Below are 27,579 nucleotides of genomic sequence, written 5' to 3'. Positions count from 1 at the left end.
TGGGTGACAGAGTAAAACCTCATTTCCAAAAAAAAAAAAAGATTTCAGATACAGAGGGAATAGAAAAAAATGGCATATCCATACCTCCCCTTCTTATGCATTCCCATATCAGTCTCATACCCTGCTCTTCCTTTCCATTATAGGGTATGTTGACCTCTTCTTTTTTTCTCCATCTCAACTCAAATCCTAAAATGCTTTGCTTCACTGATATTCGCTGGTTGTTTAAAATTGTGTAGCACTCTCCCCCACTCGCTCTCTCTCTCTCTCACCCTGCTTTCTCCTGCTCTCACTTTGCCTTCTACCATGAGTAAAAGCTCCCTGAGGCCTCCCAAGAAGATCATCGGATACAAGCACCATGCTTCCGGTACAGCCTGCAGAACCATGAGCCAATTAAACCTCTTTTATTTATAAATTACCCAGCCTTGGGTATTTCTTATAGCAATGGAGGAATAACCTAATACAGATTGCAAATAATTTCTCTCATTCAATAGGTGGGCTTTTTATTTATTTTTTATTGCTTCTTTACTGTGCAGAAGCTTTTGAGTTTGATGTCATCCCACTTGCCCGTTTTTGCTTTTGTTGCCTTCCTTTGTTGTCATACTCAAGAAATCATGATAAAGGCTAATGTCAGAAAGCTTTTCTCTTATGTTTTCCTCGAGTTTTATGGTTTCAGGTCCTACATTTAGGTCTTTAATTCATTTTATGTTGATTTTTGTGTATGGTGTAAAATAAGGGTTTAATTTCTTTGTTTGCATGTGGATATCCAGTTTTCCCAAAACCAGTTATTAAAGAGACTATCCCTTTTTTTCCTTCACTTTTGTTGTTGTTGTTGTTTTGTTTTGAGATGGAGTCTCACTCTTTCGCCAGGCTGGAGTGCAATGGCATGATCTCGGCTCACTGCAACCTCCGCCTCCCAGGTTCAAGCAATTCTCCTGCCTCAGCCTCCCAAGTAGCTGGGATTACAGGCACATGCCGCCAAGCCCAGCTAATTTTTGTATTTTTAGTAGAGACGGGGTTTCATCATGTTGGCCACAATGGAAAAGAGACTATCTTGTCTTTATTGTACATTCTTGGCACCCTTGTTGAAGATAAGCTGACTGTATATGCACGGGTTTATTTCTGCACTGCCTATTCTGTTCTGTTTGGTCTATATGTATGTTTTTATGCCAATATTGAAGCGACGTCATTTGTCTGGGGAAATACCCAAGGTTCGTTGTCTTGTGCTAAGGAAATCAAATATGAGGACACATACAAGGAGTGGGTTTAACAGCAGAAGTTTAATAGCGAAAGAAAGAAGAGAGAGCTTCCTCATGCAAAGGAAGGGAACCAAAGTGGGTTTCCAGGTTTGGGGTGAAATGCAGTTGACTTTATAGAGGGGCTTAGAAAGGCAGTGTCTGATTTTCACAGGGCCCAGGGGATTGTTTGGACCCAGTGTGCCATTTACATAGCTGTGATTAGGCTAGCCATCCCACCCTAATCTTTTATTATGCAGGTGGGGTCTCCACCTGGCCAGCACCATGACATTTGCACATGTGGCAACAAAGAGAAGGGAGGAGAAAACCTCCATGTTGGATGTACCTGGCTTCCAAGTATCTCTTTTCTATTGGCACAGCTGCCAGTATTCACCTATGCAAGCTTCCAGCTTGTATATCTATGCTTGCAGCTTGATTTTTCAGGCTGCTTTTTGTTAGAAAAGAAATGATGTGGGGGCTGCTTTTTATTAAAAGGAAATTCCACTGATAATTCTTTTACCCTTACTAACTGCCTAAATAATTCCTTTTTAACTCCTATATCGGTATCATGCTGTTTTGATTATTGTAGCTATGAAATATAGTATTAAATCAGGACTTGTAATGGCCCTAGCTGTGTTTTTCTTGCTCAAAATTGCTTTGGCTATTTGAGGCCTTTTGTGGTTCCATATGAATTCTAGGATTTTTTTCTATTTCTGTAATAAATACCATCAGGATTTTGATAGAGACTGCATTTAATCTGTAGGTTGCTTTGGGTAATATGAACATTTTAACAATATTATTCTTCCAATTCACTAACATGGAATGTCTTTTCATTTATTTGTGTTTTCTCCACTCCAAAAACAAAATAATACACATTCTTATCATCTGCAGTGGCACATACTCTAAAATCAACCAATCAGCCATAAAACAATTCTCCACAAACTGAAAAAAACCAAAACCATACCAACCATACTCTCAGACCACAAAACAATAAAAATAGAAAACAATAAGAACAGCACTCAAAACTAAACAATTACATGGAAATTAAACAACCTGCTACTGAATGACTTCTAGGTAAACAATGAAATTAAGGCAGAAATCAAGAAATTCTTTAAAACTAGTGAGAACAAAGATATAATATACCAAAATCTCTGGGACATGGCCAAAGCAGTATTAAGTGGAAAGTTCATAGCACTAATGACCACATTAGAAAGCTAGAATCTCAAATTAACAACCTAATATCACACCTTGAGGAACTAGAAAAACAAGAGCAAACCAAACCCAAAGCCAGCAAGAGACAAGAAATAACCAAAATCAGAGCTGAACTAAATGAAATTCAGGCGCAAAAAAACCATACAAAATATCAATGAAACCAGAAGTTGATATTTGAAAGAATAAGTAAGATTGATAGACCACTAGATAGACTAATAAAGAAAGAGAGAAGATCCAAATAAACACAATCAGAAATGACAAGGGGACATCACTACTGACCCAATAGAATTATTAAAAAAAAAAAAAAAAAAAAAAAAAAAAACCTCAGAGTATAACAAACACCTCCATGCACACAAGCTAGAAAACCTACTAAAAGTGGCTAAATTCCTGGAAACATATAATCTCCCACCATGAACCAGAAAGAAATTAAAAATCTGAACATACCAATAACAAGTTCCAAAATTGAATTAGTAATAAAAAGCCTATCAACCAGATAAAGCCCAGGATTAGAAGGATTCACAGCTGAATTCTACCAGATGTATAAAGAAGAGCTAGTGTCATTCCTGTTGAAACTATCCAAAAAACTGAAGCGGAGGGACTCCTCCCTACCTCATTCTATGAGGTCAGGATCATCCTGATACAAAAACATGGCAGAGACACAACAAAAAAAGAAAACTTCAGGTCAATATCCTTAAAAAAACATAGATGGAAAAATTCTCAACAAAATGCTTGGCTGGGCGTGGTGGCTCACGCCTGTAATCCCAATACTTTGGGAGGCTGAGGCGGGCAGATCACGTGAGGTCAGGAGTTTTAGACTAGCCTGACCAACATGATGAAACCCCATCTCTACTAAAAATACAAAAATTAGCTGGGTGTAATGGCGGGTGCCTGTAATCCCAGCTACTCGGGAGCCTGAGTCAGGAGAATCACTCGAATCCAAGAGGCAGAGGCTGCAGTGAGCCAAGATCACACCATTGCACTCCAGCCTGGGCAACAAGAGCGAAACTCTGTCTCAAAAAACAAACAAACAAACAAAATGCTAGCAAACCTAATCCAGCAGCACATCAAAAAGGTAATCCACCACTCTCAACTAGGCTTTACCCCTAGGATGCAAGGTTAGTTCAACATACGCAAATCAGTGAGTGTAATTCATCACATAAACAGAACCAAAAACAAAAACCATATGATTATATCAATATATGCAGAATATATTGGGAGTCATCCACCTACCCTCCCACCTGGGAGTTGGGAGGGTAGGTGGATGACTACAAAGGGGATACACATGGTAATGATAGGATGATGAAACTATTCTATTTGGTACTGCAGTGATAAATACATAACTCATGCATTTGTCAAAACCCATAGAACCACACATCAACAATGAGTGAACTTCGATATACACAAAATTTTAAAAATTAAACAGGATGTTAGAAGAATTCCAGGATGAAATGCAGACTGTGAGGAAGAATCTAACTATATTACAAATCTACTACACAAGCTCACTGAAGAATGGAGTGGTAGGGGAAGGAGCTGAACAACTTTGGAAAATGCTGTTTTAATAGGAAAACATAAGGTGAAAAATAAAAGGAATTGTACACAAATACTATACTCCAGTTGATAAATTTCTCACTGGGATACAGGTTAACAATTCTGAATCTGCTTCACATGTATGATGGGTGGATGATGAGAGCCAGGTTTCTATCAGAGAAGAAAATTACAGATGATAAGAAAGGAGGGAAGGCTAGAATGAGCTAGATTAGAGTAGGAGACATCAGTATTAATTCATGCTTTGCTTAATATAAATATAGATGGGTAGACACAGAAATAATTCTAGAAGTGTTTGTATATATGGGTATTGTGATGGTTAATACTGAGTGTCAACTTGATTGAAGGATGCAAAGTATTGATCCTGGGTGTGTCTGTGAGGGTGTTGTGAAAGGAGATTAACATTTGAGCCAGTGGGCTGGGAAAGGCAGACCCACCCTTAATGTAGGTGGGCACCATCTAATCAGCTTCCAGTGCGGCCAAGACATAAAGCAGGCGGAAAAATGTGAAAAGGCTAAATTGGCTTAGCCTCCCAGCCTACATCCTTCTCCTGTGCTGAATGCTTCCTGCCCTCGAACATCAGACTCCAAGTTCTTCAGCTTCGGGACTTGGACTGGCTTCCTCGCTCCTCAGCTTGCAGACAGATCTTCACCATATGCAGGCACCACCACAAAGTGGACAACTGCAGCACTACTGCACCTTTCTAGGACATCCCTGAAGGACAGGAGGTCTGTTAGCTAATTCACTGCATCAGATTGACCTGTAAGGGTGTGTGACTTAAGGTCTGTCATGGCCTTCAGTCTTACTTATGATTTGGTATCTTATCGTCAGAGAGCCCATTTTGTTAATCCTGTTGTCTCTATTTTACTCTTAATGCTGGGCAGTTGTTGTGTCTAAACTCCAAAAGGGAGGAAATGCACCTGAGGCATGTCTAACTTCTCCGCCAATCATGGCCAGAAATTTGTTGTTCAGGTTTCTCTAGAGTCCCCTTAGCCAGGAGGGGGTTCATTCAGTTAGATGGGAGGCTTAGGATTTTTAGTTTACAACTGACAGTTTATTTTCAATCCTGTTTGTATATCAAGAAGCACGGAAAGAGTTTATGGGTGGGGTTTTGCTTTTTTTTTTTTTTTTTTGGTCGGCTTTTTAAATAAAAATGAACACCTAGGTCCCACCCCATACCTGAGACCAGAGGGGTCAATATCAAGACTCAAGCACAGAGACAAAGAACTGTGAAGAATAAGAGGGGCAGAGGAAAAGAAATTTTTTTTTCTCTGTTGAAGATGCAAGTTCTTTGCAATCGTATGAAGGGGGACTCATGAAGGCTTAAAAGGAAAAGTTTGGAATCATTGCCACCAGATGTAAAAACAAGTCGAGTGATAAAAAAGTTTACCATGCAGCTCAAAGGGCCCACTTGAAGGCAGAGAGCAAGGACTTGTAGTAGAATCAATCAACCTTTCAATAGCCAGAAGGAAGAGAGGAGGGAAGGTACTGATGAGTTTCCAAAAGATTAGCTATTAGTAAGGCAGGCATTGAAGGACGTCCTGATGGGTAAGCGTAGTCACCATTTCCTAAGGTGGCCGTAACAAACTTGGTGGCTTAAAACAATGGAAATTTATTGTCTAACCTCAGTTGTTGCAGCTAGAAATCAGAAACCAAGGTGTTGATGGGACCATGCTCCCTTCAGAGTTTCTAGGGGAAGGTTCTTCCTGGCCTCCCCCAGCTTCTGGTAGCCCCAGGTTCCTTGGCTTGTGACAGCGTAACTCCAGTCCAATCTCTGCCTCCATCTTCCAGAGCCTCTTTCACGTTGTTTCCATCTGGCATTTTTCTGTGTGTGTGGGGGCATGAGTGTGTGAACATATGCATACATTTCCTTCTTTTTATAAGGACACCAGTCATATTGGAATAGAGCCCATCCAAATGACCTTATCTTGCTTACATCTGCAAATATCCTATTTCCAAATAAGGTCATATTCACAGGCAGCTCTTCAACGTATCTTTTTGGGGAACATAATTCAACCTATAACAGCAAATATCCTGGGAAGTTGAGAACTCAGTAGAAACTGTTGAAAGAGGGGGCTGCTCAGGCTGAACAGGAAGGCAAGCCAAGATGGCTGATGTGTAAGAAGAGAAGGAGGGGAGGAAGAGTTAGGGAAGATACTGGAAGATGTTTAAGAATCCTCACTACTGCCATTCAACCCAGCAATCCCATTATTCTGTATACACCCAATACCCGAAGACATTATTCAACCACAGAGACATATGCATGGATACATTCACTGAAGCACTATTCACACTAGCAAAGACATGGAATCAACCTAAATGCACATCAACGATAGACTGGATAAAGAAAATGTAGTACATCTATACCACGGAATACTATGCAGTCATAAAAAAAGAATGAGATCATGTCTTTGCAGCAACACGGATGGAGTTGGAGGCCATTATCCTAAGCAAACCAACACATGAACAGAAAACCAAACATCACATGTTCTCACTTATAAGGGGAGCTAAACATTGAGTACCCATGGACACAAAAAAGGGAACAACAGACACCAGGGACTACTTGAGGGTAGAGGGTGGAGGAGGGTAGGGTATCAAAAAAGTACCTATTGGGTACTATGCTTAATAGCTGGGTAAGGAAATAATATGTACACCAAACCCCTGTGACATGCAATTGATCTACAGAACAAACCTGCACGTGTTCCCCTTAAACTAAAATATAAGTTAAAATAAAATCCTTGTTAAATCGCTGCCTGAAAGTCTTTATTGAAAATCTGGGAGAAAATAAAATGTTAGTAGTGCATAACTTTAATTTTTATACTTTTTGTATCTTACAAACTTTCTATAGTAAGTACACATGACTTATATAAACAGAGAAAAGCAATCATTATCTTAAAAATAACTATCCAGTAACTGCTACAATCTCCTGAGTCCAGACAATCTAGAGCAGAAGGGTAGAGTGAGGAAAATACACACAGTATAAAAAACATGTAACAAAATCAAAACCTGAAACAAAGATCAACATCCAATAAATGCTTCCGAATAAACAGAGAGTAGATAAGAGCATGGGCTTTCATCTCAGACAAATCTGGATTTTAGTCCCAACACTGCCATTTACCAGTTAGCCAATACTGAGCTAGTTACTCTAAAGAGTTCGGTTTTCTCATTTGTACAAATAGGATTTTACTTTCCATCTCACTGAGTTGTGATGAGAATCATATGCAACAGCATATGAAGAGGCTAGCAAAAGGTAAGTACTTAACAAGCGTTCCAACATTCTCATGATGACATGAATAACCCTGTACATACAATATAGGAACTTGACAAATACACAGTACAGTTAATAGCTGAGGGCAGAGACATGGTTGGGAACAGAGAGTGCAACATGGGCAGAGTGAGGGGGGATTCCCACAATTTTCTAAGACAGAAAAGTGGGGGAATCAGTAGTTACTGGAAAGAACAGGCAATGCCTGACTGGATAGAAAAAGATTCTATGCCTTTGTCAAATTTCACAAACATGACATAAGCCTATACTGTGGGATGTTCACACTATGTCCCTTTAGTGCCAGTTAGGGTACTTCAGGCTGCAAGTAACCAAATACAACTAAAATTGTCCTAGACAATAAGGGCATAATTATCCCATATAAGAAGCTCAGGATTAAGGAAATTTCAACAATTTCACATTGGCAACAAAAACTATGTTTCTTCTACCTTTCCACCATTCCTGTGTTCTGAGTTCCAATATGGCTGCTAACATCCATATGTCTTCCCCGCACATCTCTTTAAAACCTACAAAAAGATTTCCCAAAAGCACCTTGGAAAATTTCCTGTCCCATCTCCATTGGCCAGAACCACCTCCCATGGGACTGCCTCTTGTGAAGCACACAAAGGGCAGATACCAAATGGTTCCATTAGGGAGACCCAGAAGATGGATGATCCAGGATAGAGACATGAAGGGCAGAAGAGGGCCCAGGGATGTATGTCCCTGAGCTGGACTACAGGGAAGGAGTTTTGGTCAGGGGAAGAAAAGCCTCATTTCCTGTCAGTCACTGGTGGAATGACTAAAGATGCTAATGGACTCAACCAAAAAAATGGCCGGAGGCGTGAGACAGAAGAACAAGCAAAGGTGTGCAGGTGCACTCCGTCCACAGCGCTGTAGAAGGAGACATTCCCAGTCCCACGATCCAGGTAAACTCCCACTCGGTGGAGAGCTGGCTCTTGCTGGGTGGGAGTTCCAGGGAAGCCTGTCAAGGGCCAATAGCCAGCAGCACTCCAATAAATCGCCCAGATGCCCACATCTGGGGACATTGTTGAACGATCAGTAATTCCCATGACATCCTCCCGACACACCCCAACGGCAACCTCCAGACTATCTCTTCTCTCAACTTCCCAGTAATGTTTCCCTGAGGTGAAAACGTTTTTTCCCAGAACACAGGGTAAGTGCTGAAATCTCTCTACATAAGCGGTCTTCTGAGGATTTCTCCATCCAGCGAAGTAGTTCCATGCTGTAGAAAACACTGGCCAAGAACTGGCTGATGCTGTATTTTTCACGTATCTCCCTTCCTGGGAGAAGACGAGTTTGGGATGAGCTGTGTCTTCAGCTAGGTTTACAGCCACTGTGGGGAAAATGAGAGCTGAGATAAGTAGCGCAGCAGCTTATCATCAACCCTTCCCCAGAAATGCCCATCTCTTCCAGCATCAGTTTCATCTTGCTCCTCCTAACAAGCACTCATGACTCTCACTGCTGCCCAACTGATCCTCAGCCAGGCCTAGCAGGCCACAGCATGGCCTTTAGCAACCTGAAGTCCTCATTTCCCTTCTGCTCTAAAAGACTAAGCCCTAGGCCGGGCGCAGTGACTCATGTCTGTAATCCCAGCACTTTGGGAGGCTGAGGCGGGGAGATTCCTTGAGGTCACGAGTTTGAGATCAGTCTGGCCAACATGGCGAAACCGTCTCTATTGAAAATATCAAAAAACAACAACAACAACAACAACAACAACAAAAAACTGGCCCGGTGTGATGGTGGGCACCTGTAATCCCAGCTACTCGGGAAGCTGAGGCAGGAGACTCACTTGAACCCAGGAGGCGGAGGTTGCAGTGAGCTGAGATCATGCCACTGTACTCCAGCCTGGGTGACAGAGCAAGATTCTATCTAAAAAAAAAAAAAAAAAAAAAAAAAAAAAAGACTAACCTCTAGAAACTGGGGATCTAATTATTTCATGATCCAAGTTTTCACAATCAGCCTAAAAGTTGGAGAGATATTAACAAATTCTCACATGTTGAATCAAAACTAGAACCAAAGCTGCTGACTAGCTGGTTCTTTGGCTAGATACACACAGGTGTCACATAGGACAGAAAAACGAGGTCTCTTCAGGGGTTCCAGTTGTTTATGGGACATCTCTACAAATCTCCCCAATCATTCAAAACTGAGCTAATTATCTTACTTACTCCCCCTTCTATAATCTCAGGACTAATCCACTTCACATGCAGACATCTTGCCTTCTATGTTCTCTAAGGTGTCAGAGTCACCTCCACCTGAACACCATGCTGTGAAATCTTTATTTGCGACTCTTTTTCCTCTAACCCTCAATAGCTAGTCAGTCACCAAGTCCTATCAATTCTACCTTTGAAATTTGTCACTCAGGTTCTTTTCCTCCCCTCCACTCCCATTGCCACTGCTTTTACTCCAATCTCCAGCATCACTCAATGTGTTAACAACGTCCTCCCTGGCCTCCCTGCCTCCAAATTCCCTTCCCTCCAACTCTCCATGTCTCTTGAGTTTGAGGACTTTTTTTAAAAATCAGGAATGTATGCTAGAGTTTGACAAATGCTTTTCCTGCTTCAACTGAGACAATCACATGGTTTTCCTTTTTTTTTTTTTTTTTTTTTTTTTTTACTTTAATGATATAAATTACATCGATTTTCAAATATTAAACCAACTATGCTTTTCTGGGATAAATCTCATATATTGTGATTATTATACATTATCCTTTTTGTATGCCAAAGGATATATAAATTCGTTGTGATTAATACATATTATCCTTTTAATATATTGTTGGATTCAATTTGCTAAAGTTTTCTTAGAATTTAGGTATCTGTGTTCATGAGAGACATTGATCTATAATTCTTTTCCCTTGTAACGTCTTTGTCGGATTTTGGTATCACAGTAATACAGGCCTCACAGAAATAATTGGGAAATATTCCCTCTTCATCAATTTTCAGTAAGAGTTCTTGAAGAATTGGCATTTATTTCTTAAATATTTGGTGAAATGTTTCACCAAGAAAGCCAGCTGGGGCCAGGCGCAGTGGCTCACGCCTATAATCCCAACACTTTGGGAGGCCGAGGCAGCAGATTATGAGGTCAGGAGTTCAAGACCAGCCTGACCAACATGGTGAAGCTCCATCTCTACCAAAAAAAAAAAAAATACAAAAATTAGCCAGGCATGCTGGCATGCACCTGTAGTCCCAGCTACTCAGAAGGCTGAGGCAGGCGAATCACTTGAACCTGGGAGGTGGAGGTTGCAGTAAGCTGAGATTGCACCACTGCACCCCAGACTGAGTGACAGAGCAAGACTGTCAAAAACAAAGAAAAAAGAAAGAAAGAAGGCGAGAGAGAGAAAGAAAAGAAAAAACAAACGCCATTTGGAAGGTTTCTAATAGCAATTTCTTTCATAGAAATAAGATAATTCCAGTTATCTCTATCTTCATGAGTCAGCTTTTGTAATTTGTGTCTTTTAAGGACTTCGTCCATTTCATCTGTGTTGTCAAGTTTATTGGCAAAAGTTGCTCCTAATATTCTATTATCTTTTTAATATCTGTAGAATCTGTAATGATGTCACATTTCTCGTTTCTGACATGAGTGTGTTTTCTTTTTTTCTGATCATTTTGATTAAAGGTATATCAATTTTACTGAAATTCTCAAAGGACCAGCTTTTGGTTTCATTGGTTTCTGTTGGCTTTCTGTATTTTACTACAATGACTTCTGCTCTGATTTTTTATTATTTCCATTCTTCTGTTTACTTTGGGCTTTATTTGTTCCTCTTTCTCTAGTGTCTTAAGGTGGAACCTGAGGTCACTGATTTGAGAAGTTTCTTCTTTCCAATATAGCACTATACACTTTTTTTTAAGTACTGCTTTAGCTGCATCCCACAAATTCTGGTATGTGGTCTTTTCCTTTTCATTCCATTCAAACTACTCCCTAATTTGTCTTTTGATTTCTTCTTTAATTCAAGGGTTACTAAAAAGTCTATTATTTAGATTCTTGACATTTGGGGGGATTCCAAGGATATTTTGATACTGATTTCTATCAATTCCATTGTGATCAGAGAACATACTCCGTATGAATTGAATCCTTTGAATTTGACACTTGCTTTACAGCCAGCTTAGTCTATCTTGGAAAATGTTTCACGTACACTGAAAAAAATATGTAGTACATATCTGTTGGGTAGACTGTTCTATAAATAATGGGATCAAGTTGATTGATAATGGTATTCAAGTCTACTATATCCCTGCTGATTTACTGCCTACTCTAAAAATTACTAAAATAAGTTACTGAAAACTCCAAAAGTAATTGTGAATTTGTCTATTCCTCCTTGCAACTTTATTAGTTTTTGCTTAATATAGTTGAAGCACTGTTAAGTGCATAAATGTTTAGAATTTACCTCCTCTTGACAAACTGACCCCTTTATCATTAGGATATAACATTCTTTATCTCTGGTAATATCCTTTGCTCAGAAATTTTTGACACTAATATACCCACTCCAGATCTACTAACATATCTTTTTCCATTCTTTTGCTTTAAACATATATGGTTCTTCATATTTAGTGTGTTTCTTTTCCAATATACAGTTGAGTCTTGCTTTTTTTTTTAGCCAATCCAACCAACTTCTGCCTTTTGATTAAAGCATTCGGACCATTTATAGTTAATGTGATTATTAGTATAAGACTTGTGTCTATTATTTTGCTGTTTTCTATTTGCCCTATATGCTCTTTTCTTCTTTTTCTGCGTTATTTTTTGTTAATCACTTTTTATAATTCCACTTTTTTTCCTTTATTGATTAGCTACAATTCTCTTATTTTAGTGGTTTAAGGTTTATAGTGTCATATGGCAGATGCACCTGACAGCAATAACTCAAGCATACCCTGAGAATGACTCTATGGTCTAAGTAGAATGTGTGTTCAGACTTCCAAGCTAAGGAAAGTGGGAGTGGCCAACCCAGAGATCTGCTCCTTATCTAGGAAGGACATCTGAACATCTGAACCTCTGGCCCATTCTTGGAATGCAGGCTGTACAGAGGATCAAGGCCCTTTGTTCCGGGTTAAATGGAGGTTGTTAGGAGGCGGCTGCTAAGTGAAAATGCTATATAATCTGCATGCTTTTTACAAACAGTAGTAATTGGTTTTCGTGTCCAGCCCACTGCTCCTGGACCACCCAGCATGTAAGTCCTCAATAAACCCTGTGTCTCATTCACTGGCTCCAGGTTTCTTCCACCTCTCAGACACAGTGCCATCCCTACTGAAATCAATAGGGGTCTAGCACAATTAGCCCAGCAGGAGGTCGGAGAAAATTCCACTTGAGTGCCAAGACAATGGGATCAGGGGAGGGGAAATCCACAAGGGAAATCCTGGGCTGGCTGTCTACGTGTATGGGGGGCCTGATAGCCACTATCCTTGATGGGTGGGGCCCACCAGGTAAGTATGGGGATATCCCCGAAATGCCAAAAGATTTGGAAGAACTGCTGCAGGGGGTAGATCCAACTAAGGGAAAGTCAAATGCCCAAGCTGTGGCAGCTGCAGTTGGCTGGCCACTCCTGACTGCTTAGAGCAGCCCCCAAGGCTGACCTTGCGGCACAGGCAAGGGTTCATCAGTTACAAGATGAGCTGCAACTAGAGAGATACTAGCTCAGGCTGAAGTGTTGGAGAACTTATTGTCCCACCTGTGGGAACAGGATGACAAAATGGAGACACTGGTTTGTTGAGTAGCCTGTTTGAAGGGTCACTGACTACCACATGGACTTAGAACTATCATGACTAAATTGTCCTGAGGCCCTAAGTCCTGGGACCCCATGAAGAGATCTAGTGGCGAGGAGGATGAGGACTGGGATGAGTCCATAGAGGTTCCCATCCTCTCAGCATGTCTGATGGTCACCACCAATATAAAAGGAGACCAACCACACCCACAGCAGGTAGCCCTAGAAGACTTGCCTGCACCTGAAAGAAGGCAGAACACTACGATGCAGGATTATACCGCTCTGAAATTGGTGAAGCTGGGAAATAAGTTCAGACAGAGTGGGAGAGAGTTAATCCACTCTCCCTGGGATTTTACACTCTCCCAGTTAGTAGAAATGGATTTTGAATGTTCCCGACGCAGATAATGGTAAATGTTTGAGGTGATGAATATGCTAATTACCCTGATTCAATCATTATGCATTGTATACAAGTATTGAAACATCACACTGTACCTCATAAATATGTACAATTATTATATGGCAACTAAAAAAAAGAAGAAAAGATTTCTCAGGTCTGTTCTTGCACTCCATGGGGGAAGGGCCGAGAATAGAATATACAGGTCACACCTATTTTACATCCTACTCCCCAACCCCCTGTACTTCTAAAATAACGAATCCCAGTCTTCCTTGTGCAAGGGGACAATCATCCTCTTATAGAACATTATAATATCCCCCACTGTCTTACTCTGGCCACTTGCAAAGCATCAGAGAGGGCCCAATTCACTTGGTATTATAAACCAGGCGCCAGGCCATTGCCGGGGTGGTGCTCTCAGAATGACACAACTTCCTGTGTCTTACTAAATGGCTTCCCCTTTCTTGTACCCACTAAACATCTCACCTGTTGCCCATAGATAGGGTGCAGCAAACCGCTTCACCAGCTGGGTGCACACGGTGACCTCTTTCCAGAACACAACAGACTATTGGGTCTGCAGAGAGCTGCCCCTCTCCTCCACAATGGACCTGCCATGGCACATCCACGCTGCTAACTTGAGCACCTGGAGTCATGTCTATAGTCGGCATGATGAGCCTCACCCACTTCCCTTCAGCACCACCACCACATTATGCAGTGAGTTTCCCACCATCAATGAGACAAGATGACATATTTTCCACCTAGTATGGGAGACGGTTAATGCTACCCCAGCTGTAGGGTATGCTGAACACGATGGACAAGGGTGAGTGACAAGAGTGCAGACACAGGTAGTACGTCACGCACCCTTACGTACTGAAAGGCATGATAATAACATGTCACAAGCTAAACCCATAATATGGATGGCTACCCCCACAGCAATGCAACCAGTCCCTTCAAATAGCCAATAACATGTGGCTTGGGTGGCACAGTGACTGTCTCCATGTGGGGGCCCATGATCTCCCCTTGGGGATGGCTACAGGTAGACGGCAACCACAGCTGGCCTTACTTATCCTATAATTAGGCTGGTAGGTGCACCTGGGGTCGTCCTCACCTGCTGGACACACTGTGTCCCATTGAGACACCATTCCTACGAACTGGGAGAGTGTAAAAGCCAGGCGCTTCCAGAAGTGTGCATTCTGGTGGTTCTACCCCTTGGTCATTTTTGCCCCCAAGTGGCAACAATAGGCACAGAGCTGCAAGTTGGAGACCTCACTAAACATATGGCTGCAGCCTTCAAGGATACCTGCGCCATGCCATTACTCTTCTCACTGGGCAACTGTGTAAAATCGCATGGTCCTGGATACCTTAACTGCTGCCCCGGGTGGAAGTTGCACATTAATTAAAATCAAATGTTGTGTATATATCCCTACTACTCTCACATTATAACCGGGGCTATGTGAACCCTAGAAACCCATATTTCAGCTATAGAATCTCTATCTTATCAACTTCCAAGTGCTTGGAAAAGCTTTCTGTAGAGGATGATTGGACTATGCTTGTCATTGTCTTTTGTTGCTGTAGTTTCTAATGCTGCTGCAGCATCTGGCAGCAATGCTCCTGCACATACCTTGCCCCGGGGGAAGCTGCAGAGAATGACGTGATAAGAATGTGGGGGCCATTCGAGGGTATGCTGGACTGCAGTGTATGGCAGACACACCTGACAGCAGTAACTCCAGCACCCCCTGAGAATAATCCCACGGTCTAAGAAGACTGTGTGTTCAGAGTTCTGAGGTAAGGAATCCAGGAGTGGCCAATCCAGAAATGCACTCCTTATGTATAAAGGCCATGTGAACTCCTGGTCCATTCCTTGGAAGCAGAGGCTATACAGGGAATCGAGGCCCTTTCTTTTTGGTAAAATGGAGGGTCCCAGGTGGAGACTGCTAAATGAAAACGCTATGTATCACCTGCATGCTTTTTACAAATAGTAGTGGTTTGTTTTCCTGTCCAGCCAGCCATTCCTGGACTGCCCTGCATGTAGGTCTTCAATAAACCCCATGTCTCATTCACTATTCCAGATCTCCTTCGGCCTTTCAGACATGGTGCCATCCTTAATGAAGTCAGTAGGGGACTGGCACCAGTATACACCTTTTTATTAGTCTCCCTTCAAGTGATATTACACCACTTCACATATAAGAACTGTATCATAGTACACTTTCATCTCTCCTCTCCCAATCTTCACACCACTGTCATGCATTTTACTTTTAAATATGTTATAAACTCCAAAATACATCATTTTTTGTCTATTGAAATACTCAATTATTATTAATCAGGGTTCTCCAAAGGAACAAAACCAAAAGGATATATATGTCTGTGTGTGTCTGTGTGTGATGGATGGGTGTGTGTCTGCACACGTGCATGTGTGCACCTATGAGTTTTCTGGGTTTTGAGATGGGGTCTCGCTGTCGCCCAGGAGTGCAGTGGTGCAATCACAGCTCACTGCGGCCTCAACCTCCTGGGCTTAAGCCATCCTCCTGCTGTGGCCTCCCAAGTAACTGGGACTACAGGCACTCAGCTAATTATTTTATTTTTTGTAGAGACACGGTCTATGTTGCCCAGGCTGGCCTCGAACTCCTGGCCTCAAGCAATCCTCCTAACTCAGCCTCCCAAAGCACTGGGATTACAGATATGAGCCGCCACACCCAGCCAGTGCATGAGATTTAATATAAGGAACCGGCTTATGCGATCATTGCTACCGACAAGTCCAAATCTGCTGTGTGAGTTGGCAGGCTCAAGACCCAGATAGAGCCAGTGTTCCAGTTTGAAGGCCATTAGGCAGGAAGAGCCAATGCTGCAGGTGAAGTCCAAGGCAGTATGCTGTAGAACTCCATCTTGCTCAGGGAAAGGTCAGTCTTTTTTTCTATTCAAGCCTTCAACTGATTAGATGAGGCTCACCCACATTATGAAGGGCCATCTACACAGGCCTACTGACTTAAATGCTAATCTTATCCAAAATAACTCTCACAAAAACACCCAAAATAATTTTTGACCAATATCTGGGCACTCTGTGGCCCAGTCAAGTTGACATATAAACTTACCATCGCAATTCCTTTTTAAAGGAATAAATAATGACAATAATATATATTTATTCATGTCATTACCATTTCTGGTGCTCTTTTATTCCTTTGTGTAGAGAGATTTCCATCTGGCATTTTCCTTCTGTCTGAAGGACTTCCTTTAACATTTCTTGAAGTGTCAGTCTGCTGTAAACTCTTTCTTTTAAGCTTTAGTTTATCTCAAAACTTATTTATTGCACCTTTGTTTCTGAAGGATATTTTTTGCCAGTTCTAGAACTCTAGGTTAACAGTTTTTTCTTTCAGGACTTTAAAGAGTTTGCTCACTTGCATTGTTTCCAATGAGAAGTGTAATGTCAACTTTGCCTTTGTTCCACTGCAAGTAACTGTCCTTTCTCCTGGTCGCATTTAAGATTTTCTTTTTACCACTGGTTTCAAGCAAGTTATGATGAGCCTTGGCGTATTTTTCTTCATATTTCTCATACTTAGGGTTTGTTGAGCATCTTGGATCTGTGGACTTAGTTTTTATTATATTCAGAAAATCTTTGGTCATTATTTTTTAAAGTATTTTTCCTATTCCATCCCCATCCCCACTCCTCTCTTTCAGGGACTCCAATCACCATAGATAATAAGGCTGCATAAAGTTGTCCCACAGGTCACTGATGCTCTTTGTGTTTTTGTAAATTCTTTTATTCCGTGTATGTTTCATTTTTTGTAGTTTCCATTGCTGTCTTCAAGTTCACCAATTTTTTCTTTTGTAATATTTAATCAACTATTAATCCCATCCAGTGCATTTTTCACCTTAATCACCACATTTTTCATCTTTAAAACTTTGATCTGGTCTCTATATACCTCTTTACAGAATACACTCATAATAAATGTTTTAATGTCCTTCCATTCTTATTCTAACATCTGTGTCAATTCTAGGTCAGTTTCAGTTGATTATTTTCCTCTATTATGGGTTACTGCTTTCCTGTCTTTTTGCATGCATGATAATATTTGACTGTTGGCCAGGCTGGTCTCCAACTCCTGACCTCAAATGATCCACCTGCTTTGACCTCCCAAAGTGCTGGGATTACAGGCATGCATCACCATGCCCGGCCTACAACATGGTTCTTAATCAAACATGTACACATGAGAATCGCCAGCACAGCTTCAAGAGCATGTACATGCACACCTTGGAGTGTCCCTGGAGATCCAATGGGTTTATTTTCAGTCTGTCTTACACTCTTCTCAACCTCAACCTTTCCTCAAAATACACCTTGCTCTTTAGGCTCATTGGATACCCACCCCTCCATTTTCTCCACACCTTAGCTCATGCTGCTGCCTCTGCTTGAAACAATCATCCCCATTTTCCACCTGCCAAACTCCTACTAATTCCTCAAATCTCAAAACTGTCACCTCTGCTGTGAAAACTTTCCCATCTCACCCCCAACAGAGCCCTTCCTCTGGACTTCTGTAACATTTTACTCCTCCTGCCAGCAAACACTGGCTCCTACTATATCACAGTGAGTGCCGTGTGTGTGTGTCTCCAATGTGCTTATGAACTCATGAAGAAGTGAACAGGTCTCTTTCTTTTTGTATCACTAGCACCTCATAATGGTGTGTTAAATAAATGTTTCTTGAATGAAGTGTATACCCACTTATTAACCACCTTTCCTGACACTCTGTTCGCTGCATGTTGTTTCCTCTTTCCTCTTCAGACTTCTCTCTTTATTCTCTTACTTGAAAGATTTCTAAGGAGCCCCAAGTCCTCCTAGAAATTCTGCTCACCTTGGAACTGCTTTAGCATTTCCTTCATCAATGGTATCTGGCACACTGTCTTCACCTTTACAGCTTCAAGAGAATAATTCATATCCTGGATCTCACTCCTAAGAAGGTAGAGAAGACTGCTCTTAGGGGACAACTAGGGTAGCCAGGACCCCCACTCCCAGTCAAACGTTCTTAGCCCAAAGTTCAGATGGCTTTTGTTCCCATTCCTCCTCGCAGAAGCAATCGGGAGAATTTTTCCTCAGATCCCCTCTTAGGGTGTGCCCAGACTGACCTATGGAGCCTAGGCCTTGTTTCCCTTCTGCTCAGCCTGTATCTTTACCATGCCAGGTAAAGGTCCCCATAAGAGAACAGGAGCACATACCTGGTCAACACTTCTTTTGGATTCTGTGAAAAGAAGGAAGACATAAGCAAGTTACGAACCTTCTCCTGGAGACCTAGGACACAACTGTGTGAGCAGGTATTTTCTGACAGTTGCTTTTGCTCATGTCACATATGATCTCCTGCTGCCAAAGCCAACGGATTGACAGAATCTGGTCCTTTCTTTCACGTGGCCCCTCTGCACTATTCGACAATGCTGCCCGTGCCCCTACTCTTTCTCCTTTGGCACCATAACATGAACTGGCTCCTGGCTTCCCGCCGGCCTCCCCAACTAGTCTCAATCACAGAGCCTGCTCCTTTGCCTGCCTTTTGGTAGGTCCTCAGCAGCTCTAGCTTTGAGCTTCCACTCTTCTCCTTCCCGTTGTTTTACAAGATGGCTTTTAAATTATAATCGCAAGGGATATTTTATCATGTCCAAATCCAAAGAATATTTTCTACAGGTGAATTTTACTAAACTTTATGGAACTGAAAATACCCTAAGTTGTAGCAGAAAAGAGAAAAATAGAAATTTTCCCAACTGATTTTTCAGAGACTATTATAACCTTGTTCCTTAAGCCATGAAATGAAATACTAGAAAAAAATATATATAGACCCATTTTACTTAAAGACATAGATGCAAAAATTCTAAGTAACATATCAGGTAACCAATGGCAACATGTACTTAAAAAATAGAGCTCCTCCAAAAACTTGTAACTCAGCCTAATCAAGAGAAAAACAGACAAATTCCAATAGGGAGGCATCCTACAAAATACCTGACCAGCACTCCTCAAAACTGTCAAGATCATCAAAAACCAGAAAAGTCTCAGCAAATGTCACAACCAAGAGGCACCTAAGGAGAGACAATGGCAACCAAATGTCATCTGGTATCCTAGGCACGGTTCTGGAAAATGAACACTAGGTAAAAACTGAGGAAATGGAAATAACCTATGAACTCTAGTTAGTAAACTGTATCACTGGTTCATTAATTGTAACAAATGAACCGTATTAACGCTAGATGTTGACGATAGGGGAAACTGGGGGAAGGGGTATGTGGGAACTCTGTCCCATCTTCTTAACTTTTTTGTAAACCTAAATTGTTCATTTAAAAAAAAGAAAATGGTTAATTACCACAGGAAAAGTGCTCAATCTCACTAGTTATCAGGAAAATAGCTTTATCTAGATGGGTGCAGTGGCTCATGCCTGTAATCCCAGCACTTTGGGAGGCTGAGGTGGGGTTATCACTTGAGGTCAGGAGTTCAAGACCAGTCTGGCCAACAAGATGAAACCCCATCTCTACTAAAAATACAAAAATTAGATAGGCGTGATGGCGGGTGTCTGTAATCCCAGCTACTCGGGAGGCTGAAGCACAAGAAATGCTTGAACCTGGGGGGCGGAAGTTGCAGTAAGCCAAGATGGTACCACTGCACTCCAGTCTGGGTTACAGAGCAAGCAAGACCCTGTCTAAAAAAGAAAAAAAAAAAGAAAAAAGAAAGAAAATAGCTTTATATATATATATATATATACACACACACACACACACACACACACACACACACACACACACACATATCCATATACCTTTAGGAAGAGGAAAGGGGTGCCGACTGAGGGCAGAAGATGCCATTTTGCACCTTTCAGGGTGGCTAAAATTAAAGAACTGACAAATCTAAGTATTGGTGAGGATACAGAGCAACTGGAACTCTAACTTTACACACTGGTAACAATAGTGTAAACCGGAACAATCACTTTCTACCAGTTTGAAAATGGTTTGGAATCATCTACTAAAGCTGAACACACATATATGTCCTATGACCAGGAATTGTTCTTACAGGTATACAACTAATAGAAATGTATACAAATGTGCACCCAAAAAGATATGTTCTCACATATTCCTGTGTTTTAATAACAACAGAAACATAAATCATCCAAATTTTCCTCAAAAGAAAAATGAATAATATGCTTTGGTATATTAATAAAATGGAATACGACAGTACTACACAGCAGGCACTACTGACATTTTGGGATGGATAAGTCTTTGCTGGGAGTTGAAGGCAGGCATGTCCTGTGCATTACAGAATGTTTGGCAGCATCCTACACACAAGAGATGCTGGTAGTAACCACCCTTGAGTAGTGACAACCAAAAATGTCTCTCTATAATATCAGATTTTGCCCTCGGAGGGAGCAAAATCACCCTGATTCAAAACACTGGTGTATAGCAATGAAAACAAATACCTACTGCATGGATTCATCTCACAAACGTAATGTGAGCAAAAGAAGCCAGTACAAAATAGAGCATCCTGAAACATACTCACTCAAAAATAAGCACAAGTGCCAGCCGTGGTGGCTCACACATGCAATCCCAGCACTTTGCGAAGCCAAGGCAGGCAGATCCCTCGAGGTCAGGAGTTCGAGACCAGTCTGGCCAACGTGGCAAAACCCCATCTCTACCAAAAATACAAAAATTAGCCAGGTGGGGTGGCACAAGCCTGCAAATCCCAGCAGAATCACTTGAACCCGGGAGGCAGAGGTTGCAGTGAGCCGAGATCGCTCCACTGCACTCCAGCCTTGGCAACACAGCAACACTCCATCTCAAAAAAAAAAAAAAAAAAAAAAAAAAAGGTAAAAAAAAAAAACAAGAGTCTAAGAAGTCCAGAGGGAGGCTACCCTTTGAGGAGAAGGGAAGAAGTACCGACTGGTGACATGAGGAAGCTTCTAGAATGCTATGTATGTTCTATTTTTTTCACTTGGATAGTAGTTACATGAGTGGTCACTTTGTGATAATCTGTCAAGCTTATGATTTATACATTTTTCTCCACGGGTGTCATACTTTTTTTTTTTTTTTTTTTTTTTTTTTAAATAGAGGCAAGGTCTTGCTAAGCTGCCCAGGCTAGTGCAAACTCCTGAGCTCAAGATATCCTCCCACCTCAGCTTCCCAAAATGCTGGGATTACAGGTGTGAGCCACTGCACCTGGCCTTAAAATGTGTTTTAATGTTTATTATGACAATAAATATGACAACTTGTCAAAATCTGTGGAATACAGAGCAATACTTAAAGGTAAGAGCATAACTTAAATTTACCAGCAAACAAAAGGGTAAATATAAATGAGCCAAGCATTCCAACTCAAGAAGTTGAGAAAACAGCTAGAGAAGAAACCCAAGGACCAATTTAAAAAAAACAGCTGGGGGCAGTGGATCACACCTGTAATCCTCCAACACTTTGGGAGATCAAGGCGGAAAAATTACTTGAGCCCAGCAGCTCGAGGGTGCAGTGAGCTATGAGCACACCACTGCACTCCAGTCTGAGCAACAAAGCAAGACCCTGTCTCAAAACCTAAATAAAATAAATAAAAATAAACAATAAAGAGCAGATATTAATGGTTTCACTGCAGCATTATTTGTAGTGGTGATGGTGTTGGAGGCAACCCGGGTAGTCATCACTGGAGAAAGAAACAGGTAAAATGTGGAAGATGTATATTAGAAGTGGGTCATGGGGTAAAAGTGAAGGAAATCAATTTTTAAAATGGATGGATGGATAGATAGATAAGTACAGTAAGTTCTCTCAGGCTCTGAGATTCTATGTTCCAGTTTCATCTGTTTGTTTTGTTTTGTTTTTTTGGTATGGAGTCTCGCTCTGTGGCCCAAGCTGGAGTGCAGAGGCACGATATCAGCTCACTGCAATCTCTGTCTCCCGGGTTCAAGCGATTCTCCTACCTCAGCCTCCCAAGTAGCTAAGATTACAGGCATGTGCCACCGCCCCCAGCTAATTTTCAGTAGAGAGGGTTTCGCCATGTTGGCCAGTCTGGTCTCAAACTCCTGACCTCAGGTGATCCGCCCACTTCAACCTCCCAAAGTGTTGGGATTACGGGCGTGAGTCACTGCACCCAGCCCCAGTTTCATCTTTTTTAATCGTTTCCCTAACTCTGCATTTCTGTTTGCTGATACAACTTTTTGTAAGCATTCTGCTGGTTCACACGTATCTTAGAGGTTTCAGATTCTAATTAGACGTTAAGCCTGTATTTTAAATGTGTTATTTCAGAGATTCTTTTATGACACACATTCGGATATGTACTAGGAACTTCATTGCTAAAGCATGTTGTAAAACTTTTACATAATTCTTGGAAGTCATTACACTTAATATTAAATGTTAGGTTATATCTATCATATAAAACCTAGCTAGCAATTTCTTATTGATAATAACTAGAGGGTGGGTCCAGGTTTCTGAATTCCTTAAGAGTAGAAGAGAATGTTGTCTCTTCCTTATGAAAAAAAAAATAGTAATGGTAGACAGAAAATGTTCTTGAGAACACCTTTTAGAGATCCTTTCATCTTCACTCACATGAAATGGAGGAGAGAGAGGTTCTGAGGCATCCAAGACTCAGCATGAATTATTTCAGCAAAAAGAAAAAACAAAGTCACAAATGTAGGACCCTAGCCAAAAACTAAAAGAAGCTATAAGGACTCTTCAGAACTACAGAGGATATAAAGGTAAAGATCAACTCAAAGGAGGGGCTTTTGATAACAAACTGGCCTAAAGACCCAGACTTAAGTGCTGAGTTAGAATTACAATCTTTTAAAGGTTGCTAGACATTGGAAATTATTTAAATGAAAGTACCACTCAAAATATAGGGATAAGAAAAAAGTTTTATCAAGCTGTGATTGTAATGATTAAAAACAAGCGAGAAACATAAGCGTCTCTTCACTGTTGATACGATTATGTACTTGGGAGTTTTATGCTTGCTTTGTTTTATCGTTTAAATAAAGAATTATAAATGTACACATAAGATGAATGAAAAAGTCTTACATGTGCTAAGTCTCAGATCCTAGATGAACTGTGAGACCATGTGAATCAACTTATCTCATATGACCTGAGCTCAGCCTACCTAAGTTTCACATTAATTTCCTTTGAATGGTGAATCTTTGGCATTTTGGTTGTGTGACAGCACAGAACTAGCAAGAGATAAGACATGTCTATGAAACCCACTCACCAGGAAGGATATTCAGCTCTAAAGACAAGAGGGAGTTCAGTTAGTGAAGACGAGATTATCCCCGCCTGTAACTGTCTCACCTGAAGCAGCTCCAGGGTGGGGGCCTGGCTCTTCTCCCCCACCTCTAAGATGAGCTTCTTCAATGAAGCGATCATTTGATTGAGTTTTAACGTGTTCTCATTCAGCTTCTTCTTTGACTCTTCTTCTTCTTTGTTCAGTCTCTGAAGAAACAGGTCCTCTTCTTCAACCAGGAAGTTGTGCAGCTTTGAAAACTCTGTGCTGATTCTCATTCGCTGACTCTTTATCTTATCCTAAGGCCACATGAGATTTGTTCACTCTTTTTTCCTGCCTGACCCCAGCTACTAAATTCCTTACACAATTCCCCAGTAATCCACAGTCAATCCTAAGCAACCCCTCTTGAAAAGCTCCTGTCCACTCCCCTAAAATTTCCATTACTCCTTTATTTATACTTACTTGATAGCTCTATACTAGTCATTATAGTATTCATTCATTCTTCCTAACATTTCAGTCTCTACTACTGACAAGTTTTAAACTAAAACAAACTTGCACATCTACTACTTAGTTTAGCCCTCAGAACACTCATTGAGTTTTGTTAAATCTTTAGGAGTATGAGTGTGTGTGTGTGTGCACATGTGTACCTCCCAACTACAATTAGCCTCCCCGAAAGCAAAGTCCATTCATCTGCTTCCTTCCACAATGCCATGGGCCCAAACCAACTCCAACCTAGGGAGTATATTTAGGAAAAAGTAGGAAGGAGAGGGGTGCTACCTTAAAGTAGAGAGATGGGGATGAAGTGTGTGGAACTCATATCACCAAAAGCCACTAGCAGCAGGGACAGCTACTTCCTCTCCTATCCCTGAATCTATAAGGGGCCTGACAACTGAACTGACACCCAGAAAGTTCTTCTTTCAGTCACTATATAGAGGAAACAGAGCTTCTGAGGCATCCAAGACCCTATGTGAACTGCATAACCCCATGACCAAAAGGACCTCAGGAGCGAGAAATGTCCCAGACCAAAAGGACCTCAGGAGCAAGAAATATCCAACCACTTCTGCTATTACCTTCCACTGTGTAGCGTTCTTCACTTCTACATCCTGTAAATGCATGACTTTCTTCATTTTGGACACGAGATTACGCTGAGACTTAAGAAGTTTCTCCTGCCGGCAGAAACACACACGGGTAAGAAAACATCTCTTCAACCATCATCTTCTTCTTTTTTTCTTTTTTTTTTTTTTTGGAGACAAAGTCTCACTTTGTCACCCAGGTGGGACTGCAGTGGCCTGATCATGGCTTACTGCAGCCTCAGCCTCCTGAGCTCAAGTGATCCACCCACCTCAGCCTCCCAAATAGCTGGGACTACAGGCATGCTCCATCAGGTCCAACTAATTTTTTTTATGTTTCGTAGAGACAAAGTCTCCCTATGTTGCCCAGGTTGGTCTCGAACTCCTGGGCTCAACAGATCCTCTCACCTCAGCCTCCCAAAGTGCTGGGATTACAGGCATGAGCCACCATGCCTGGCAACTTCATTTTTTAAGAGCTAAAAGTCACCTAATCAAAACAGAGAATGAGATTGAAAAAATACTGAAGATGGTCACACAGGCCTATGGTAAGAATTATTCTGGTCTGAAATCATCACAACACTATATTGAGTTTTCCTGGTAAGTTGGCAAAACTAAAAGCTGTTAGATTAGCAAATGTCTACTACTGGCAGGGAGAAGGCGTCTGGCACCACAGGAGGTCAAAAAGGTGCCATTTTTTGATAGACAACTGGCAGTATTTAACAAAATTTTAAATGTGTATAATGCTACTTCTAATAATCTATGCAACACAACACTAGCAAAAATAACCAATATGTAAAGAAATGGTCACTATAGCATTATTCATTGTCCACTAATTAGGAATTATTAAATAAATTATGCTATATTGATACTTTGCATCAATTTCAGGTAGCTGTCTATATATTGACATGAAATACACAATAAGTTGAAAGCAAGCCGTAAGACAATATGTATCGTATAATTCTGTTTTGAAAAGAATAAATGTGTGTATGCGCATATGTGTTTATTTATGTGTGTGGATTTGTATGTGAAGGCAAGGGAAATCTGGAAGGATTTATACCCAAGTATTAACATTGGTGATTTCCGAGGAAAAAGAATCGCTTACAAATTTGGAGGTGGGGTACTAGAAATTTCATACATTTTTGCTTTAATTTCTACAAGTGGCATATGCCATTTTTTTAATTCAAAAACCCAAGTAAGTTATTAAAAACTAAAGCAAGTCAATCAACATTGACAAATTGGGCTGAGGGGCAGCACCCAATAATAGCAGAATGCCAGCTGCGAGTGCAGAGATGGAAGCAGAAAGGTTAGAGAAACACACAAGAGAAAAACCCACAGGAACTGATGACCAAATGGCTGCAGGAGGAAAAGGTCCAGATTTAGCCCCTCGGTTCTGGTTTAAGTAACTGGATGGACTGTAAGTTATTTATCAAATTAGAAAATATAGGAAGATGAGCAGTGTGTAAATGGGAGGAAGGAAAATAAATTTCACCTAAATAAATCGAGTCTGAGATGCCTATGGGACATCCAAGTGGATATGTTAGCAATTAGAGTTAGGAAGGAGATGTATGCTGCAGAAGCAGATTTCGGGATTAAAGCCCAGGTGGCAGCTAGAGCCTCAAGTGAGCGTAAAATCAGCCAGTAAGATTCTATAGAGTAAGAGGATCAAGGCAACAACTGCATTTAAACCGTATGCAGAGAATAAAATCCTGCAAAGAAGCTAAGGTGAGCAGTTGGTGAAAAACCAAGAGAGAATGGTTTCTCCTATGCCGAAGGAAGAGATCATTTAAACTACAAAACTAGGGAATAGTGTCAAATGCTGGAGGGTGGCCTGGGACAACTTTCTGTAAGTCTGAATATATGTTAAAATAAAATTTAAAAAATGTAAATAAAACTAAAAGAAAAAACAAGAAATGACGAGAACTAAAAAATAATCTGTACAACTTTTTAAATTGTTCCCTAGAAAACTAACTCTTACTCATAGGTATAACTTTTCATCCAATCATTTACAAGGGACAATGATTAAAATCAAGTTAAATAACTGACAAGGCTGATAACATCAAAGTTGGCAAGGATATGGAGCAACTGGAACTCTTACACAACATCAGTAGGCAAATGAAATGCTACCACCATTTTGGAAAAAGGTTTGGTGTAAAACTAAACGTACATTAATCCTAGGATACAGCAATTCTACTCCTAGACCCAGGAAAAAGGAAAACATGTACCCATAAATAGACCTGTACAAGAATATTCACTGCAAATATTCATTGCAGCTTTATTCACAATAGCTAGAAGCTGGAAACAGCCCAGGTATTCACTGATAGGAAGGTGGATAAATAATAGCAAAAACCGCAATTGCATTTGCACCAACCTATACAAAATGGATGAATCTCAAAATCAATATGCTGAGCAAAAGGATCCTACACAAGAATAGAGACAATGGAATTCCATTTATATGAAGTTCCGGAACAGGCAAAACCTAATTTGTGTTTGAAAAAAAAATCAGAATGGTGGTTGCCCTGGTAGGGGAAGGGGGAAGAGAATAACTGGGAAAGGGCATGAAGGAATTCTCTGGATGGTAATATCCTTTATCTTGAGAAGGGCATTTGTCAAAACTCAGCAAATGTACAACTAAGATTTGTGTTTTTCATTGTATTAAATTTTACCTCAAAAAATACCATAGACCAGGCGCAGTGACTCACCCCAGCATTTTGGGAGGCCAAGGCAGGTGGATCGCTTGAGGCCAAGAGTTCGAGATCAGCCTGGCCAACATGGTAAAATCCTGTCTTTACTAAAATACAAAAGAAATAGCCAGGTGTGGTGGCACAAGCCTGTAATCCAGCTACTTGGGAGGCTGAGGCATGAGAATCGCTTGAACCCAGAGGCAAAGGCTGCAGTGAGCCGAGATCATACCACTGCACTCCAGCCTACATAACAGAATGAGACTCCACATATTAAAAAAAAAAAAAGA

General features: G+C 41.0%; 1 protein-coding gene across 2 annotated transcripts in view; it reads right to left on the bottom strand.

The window, feature by feature from the left end:
• Window positions 1–6,249: 6,249 nt before the first annotated feature.
• TRIM4 (tripartite motif containing 4) overlaps window positions 6,250–27,579 on the bottom strand; it is a 28,308-nt gene continuing 6,978 nt past the window's right edge. Inside the window, exons 2-6 of one of the 2 annotated variants that reach the window (XM_050784053.1) lie at window positions 24,612–24,707; window positions 23,610–23,840; window positions 18,549–18,571; window positions 18,188–18,285; window positions 6,250–8,605 (exon numbers count right to left, since the gene is read on the bottom strand). In XM_050784053.1, the coding sequence (XP_050640010.1) occupies window positions 8,022–8,605; window positions 18,188–18,285; window positions 18,549–18,571; window positions 23,610–23,840; window positions 24,612–24,707 (1,032 nt within the window). In that variant the 3' untranslated portion in view covers window positions 6,250–8,021. Of the gene's footprint in view, window positions 8,606–10,064; window positions 16,932–18,187; window positions 18,286–18,548; window positions 18,572–23,609; window positions 23,841–24,611; window positions 24,708–27,579 lie in introns of those variants that run through there. The other variant, XM_050784054.1, reaches the window with a different exon arrangement.

This window comes from Macaca thibetana, chromosome 3 (assembly GCF_024542745.1).
Source record: "Macaca thibetana thibetana isolate TM-01 chromosome 3, ASM2454274v1, whole genome shotgun sequence".
Taxonomy (NCBI): domain Eukaryota; kingdom Metazoa; phylum Chordata; class Mammalia; order Primates; family Cercopithecidae; genus Macaca; species Macaca thibetana.
The sequence above is the reverse complement of the archived record's forward strand: the minus strand, read 5'-3'. Positions and strand labels throughout refer to the sequence as shown.